At 53.5% G+C, this 3,721-nt stretch overlaps 1 protein-coding gene across 1 annotated transcript in view; it reads left to right on the top strand.

The window, feature by feature from the left end:
• cs (citrate synthase) overlaps positions 1 to 3,170 on the top strand; it is a 17,457-nt gene extending 14,287 nt beyond the window's left edge. The window contains exons 7-8 of the mRNA XM_043681744.1: positions 238 to 519; positions 2,403 to 3,170. Coding sequence (XP_043537679.1) covers positions 238 to 519; positions 2,403 to 2,573 — 453 coding nt within the window. The 3' untranslated portion in view covers positions 2,574 to 3,170. The remainder of the gene's footprint in view (positions 1 to 237; positions 520 to 2,402) is intronic.
• The last annotated feature ends 551 nt before the right edge of the window (positions 3,171 to 3,721 follow it).

Here is a 3,721-nt window from a genome sequence, read left to right as displayed (position 1 = left end):
CTCCCTCAGCACTGACCCTCCCACAGCGCCGGCTCCCTCAGCACTGACCCTCCCATCTGCACCCGCTCCCTCAGCACTGACCCTCCCACCGCGCCCGCTCCCTCGGCACTGACCCTCCCACCGCGCCCCCTCCCTCGGCGCTGACCCTCCCTCGGCGCTGACCCTCCCTCGGCGCTGACCCTCCCTCGGCGCCGACCTGTTGGTGTGTCGGTCTCTTGATGCTGCGTGTCTGCGGAGGTGTTAGCTGTCTCTTGCGTTTACATCTGTTTCCTCTCTTTCCCCCCCCCCCGCATCCCACACTCGCTGCAGGTTGTTCCCGGTTATGGCCACGCTGTCCTCCGCAAGACTGATCCCCGCTATACCTGCCAAAGGGAATTTGCCCTCAAGCACCTGCCAAGCGACCCCATGTTCAAGTTGGTCGCTCAACTCTACAAGATCGTCCCCGGGGTGCTGCTGGACCAGGGCAAAGCCAAGAACCCCTGGCCGAACGTGGACGCACACAGTGGGGTCCTGCTGCAGGTCTGTACCCGAGTGGGTGTGGGGGGGCCCCTGGAGGCAACAGTGCAGACTGCAGTGAGATTTAATCCTTTCCCGGCCACAGCTGGTGTGCCGAATGACTGGAGGATAACTAATGTGGTTCCTTTGTTCAAGAAGGGCAGTTAGGATAGGCCAGGCGATTAGAGAGCAGGGAGTCTGACGTCGGCGTTAGGGGCATTATTAGAAAAAAAATGTTTGAGGCTCTGGATTAACTAACACCGGGAAAGGCAGGGATCAAATCTCAGGTGATTGGAGGGCGGTTTCGGGGAGATGTCAGAGGTCGGTTCTTTACGCAGAGAGTGGTGGGTGTGTGGAACGCACGGTCGGTGGTGGGGGGAAGAGAGAGGAGTACAGTCAGAGACATTAGGAACATTTAAGCGACTCTTGGACAGGCACATGGGTGATAGTCCAATGAAGGGGACGGAGGTTAGTCTGAGCCTAGAGTGGGACAGAAGGTCAGCGCAACATCGAGGGCCGAAGGGCCTGGACTGTGCTGTACTGATCAGGCATGGGTTTGTTGAAGGGAGATCCCATCTGACTATGTTAAGTGAGGGTTTTGTTGTGAAAAGTGACTAAATAGGTTGACGGATGTAGTGCAGTTGATGTGGTTTACATGGACTTCAGTAAAGCCTTTCACAAAGTCCCTCATGGAAGGCTGTGCCAAATGATCATTTCCCATGAAATCCGAGGCAAGTCGCCAAACTGGATCCCAAACCAGGTTACAAACAGGAGGTTACCGCGCGATGGTGGTTATTGGAGGCCTGTGTCCAGCACCCCTGCTATTTGTTGCGTACATTAATGACTGATGTGAACGTCGCAGGTTTAGTTAGTACGTTTGCAGCTCTGGTCACCCTGTTACAGGAAGGATATGATCAAGAGGGGTTCAGAAGAGGTTTACTGGGATGTTGTCAGGAATGGGGAGGGGTTTGAGTCATGAGGAGAGGCTGAGACCGTGTTTGCTGAGAGGGTGACCTTACAAAGGTTTATAAAATCCTGGGGGACATGAGTAAGATGCTTAGGTAGGTGTTGGTTTTCCCGGCGGAAGGGGTATTTCAAGACCAGGGGATGTGAAGGGCATTTTGTTTTCCCCTCTTGAGTGGTTCATGTGTGGAGTGAACTTCCAGAGTAAGTGTTGGATGTGGGTCCAGTTACAACGTTTTGGAGGGGGTTCGGGCAAGATTTGTCAGGCTTGGAGGGTTTGAGCTACAGGGAGAGGCTGAACAGGCTGGAACTGTTTTCCCTGGAGCATCAGAGGCTGAGGGGGTGACCTTTTATAGAGGTTTATAATATCATGAGTCTGGATAAGGTGAATAGACAAGGTCTTTTCCCTGGGGTCGGGGAGGCTAGAACGAGAGGACAAAGGTTTAGGGTGAGAAAGGGAAAGATATAAAAGAGACCTAAGGGGCAACTTTTTCACGCAGAGGGTGGTACGTGTATGGAATGAGCTGCCAGAGGAAGTGGTGGAGGCTGGTACAATTGCAACATTTAAGAGGCATCTGGATGGGTTTATGAATAGGAAGGGTTTGGAGGGATGTGGGGCGGGTGATGGCAGGTGGGACCAGATTGGGTTGGGATATCTGGTCGGCATGGACGGGATGGACCGAAGGGTCTGTTTCTGTGCTGTACATCTCTATGACATTTGGATAAGTACACAAATAGGAAAGATTTGGAGGGATGTGGACCAGCAGCAGGCAGGTGGGAGTAGTTTAGTTTGGGGATTATGGTCAGCATGGACTGGTTGGGGCGAAGGGTCAGTTTCCGTACTGTACGTCTCCTAGCTCCCTGTACGCCCAATGGTATGTCTGCGTAATCGGTGCAACTTTTTAACAGCTGACTGACTGCATCTCTCTCTCTCTCTGCTGCAGTATTACGGGATGAAGGAGATGAATTACTACACCGTTCTATTTGGTGTTTCCCGGGCTCTGGGAGTCCTTGCCCAGCTGATCTGGAGCAGGGCCCTGGGCTTCCCCTTGGAGCGGCCCAAGTCGATGAGTACAGACGGCCTAATACAGCTGGTGGACGCTAAATCGGGCTAAAGAGCGCAGCCCCTCTCTCCCCCCGCCACAGTGAGAGGGAGGGAGGGAGGAGAGCCCATGAAACAGCATTCACGCTAGACCCCGGTGCGCGCACACCATCATCTACGCTCCCTTCCTGCGTTGGCGAGCAGGGTTACCTGATGGATGAGATGTAATTTTTATTGTCCTTGTGACTGGTTTATTTTGCCTCTTGGGTTTCCAGTGTGGTGGGGGTGGGGGGGGCGGGGGGAGAGAGAGAAAGAGGATTAATGTTTGTAAGCAGAGTGCAGAGGATTTAATTTAATTATCGGCGCGGTTTGTGCATTTGTTTATTTTAGTTGTGTGTTTTTGTTTTTTTGTTTAGTGCGGGCTGCTTGTCTTGCAGTGCCAGGCAGACAGCAGTAACCGATCGAATACACTCCTATAGTGGGGGGGGGGGGGGGGCACAGCGACAGTCCCCACCCTCACCCAGGGAATATTGACCAGCCCCATCCACTCTGGATCTGTGGTCTTGCTGTGTCCAGGAAGCATTCTGATCATGTCTCATCCCTCAGGATACCCAGAATCGGTGAGAAAAGAGAGAGAGAGAGACAAAGAAAGTAAATGTTTTTATTACTGTGTGGGTCTTTCTTGTGTGTGTGTGTGTGTGTGTGTGGGGGGGGATTCCTTCAGTTAACACCCGGTCAGCGGGTGCTTGCACACAGCACCCCCCAGGCCCTGTCAAGTGTGGCCAGTCAAACAGGAGCCCTGCCTCACTCAGCAGAAAGTGGATCCACAAGGACCCACAAGCACAGTGAGCCTCCACATATCAACCTCGAGAGGCATGTCGGTCAGAAATCACAACCGTTCCCTCCGTGAGCCAGCGTGTGCTGAATGGACCTGGGCTGTCATCAGCAAATAGCCAAACTAACCGTGCTGCCCCTGCACACTCTCTCCCCATAGCCCTGTATCCATCCCCAAACTAATCCCTCTGTCCCTGCTCTCTCCCCATAGCCCTGTATCGATCCCCAAACTAATCCCACTGCCCCGCTCTCTCCCCATAGCCCTGTATCGATCCCCAAACTAATTCCACTGTCCCTGCTCTCTCCCCATAGCCCTGTATCGATCCCCAAACTAATCCCACTGTCCCTGCTCTCTCCCCATAGCCCTGTATCGATCCCCAAACTAAT

Source organism: Chiloscyllium plagiosum, chromosome 43, assembly GCF_004010195.1.
Source record: "Chiloscyllium plagiosum isolate BGI_BamShark_2017 chromosome 43, ASM401019v2, whole genome shotgun sequence".
NCBI lineage: Eukaryota > Metazoa > Chordata > Chondrichthyes > Orectolobiformes > Hemiscylliidae > Chiloscyllium > Chiloscyllium plagiosum.
This window is presented reverse-complemented; position numbering and strand designations above follow the sequence as displayed.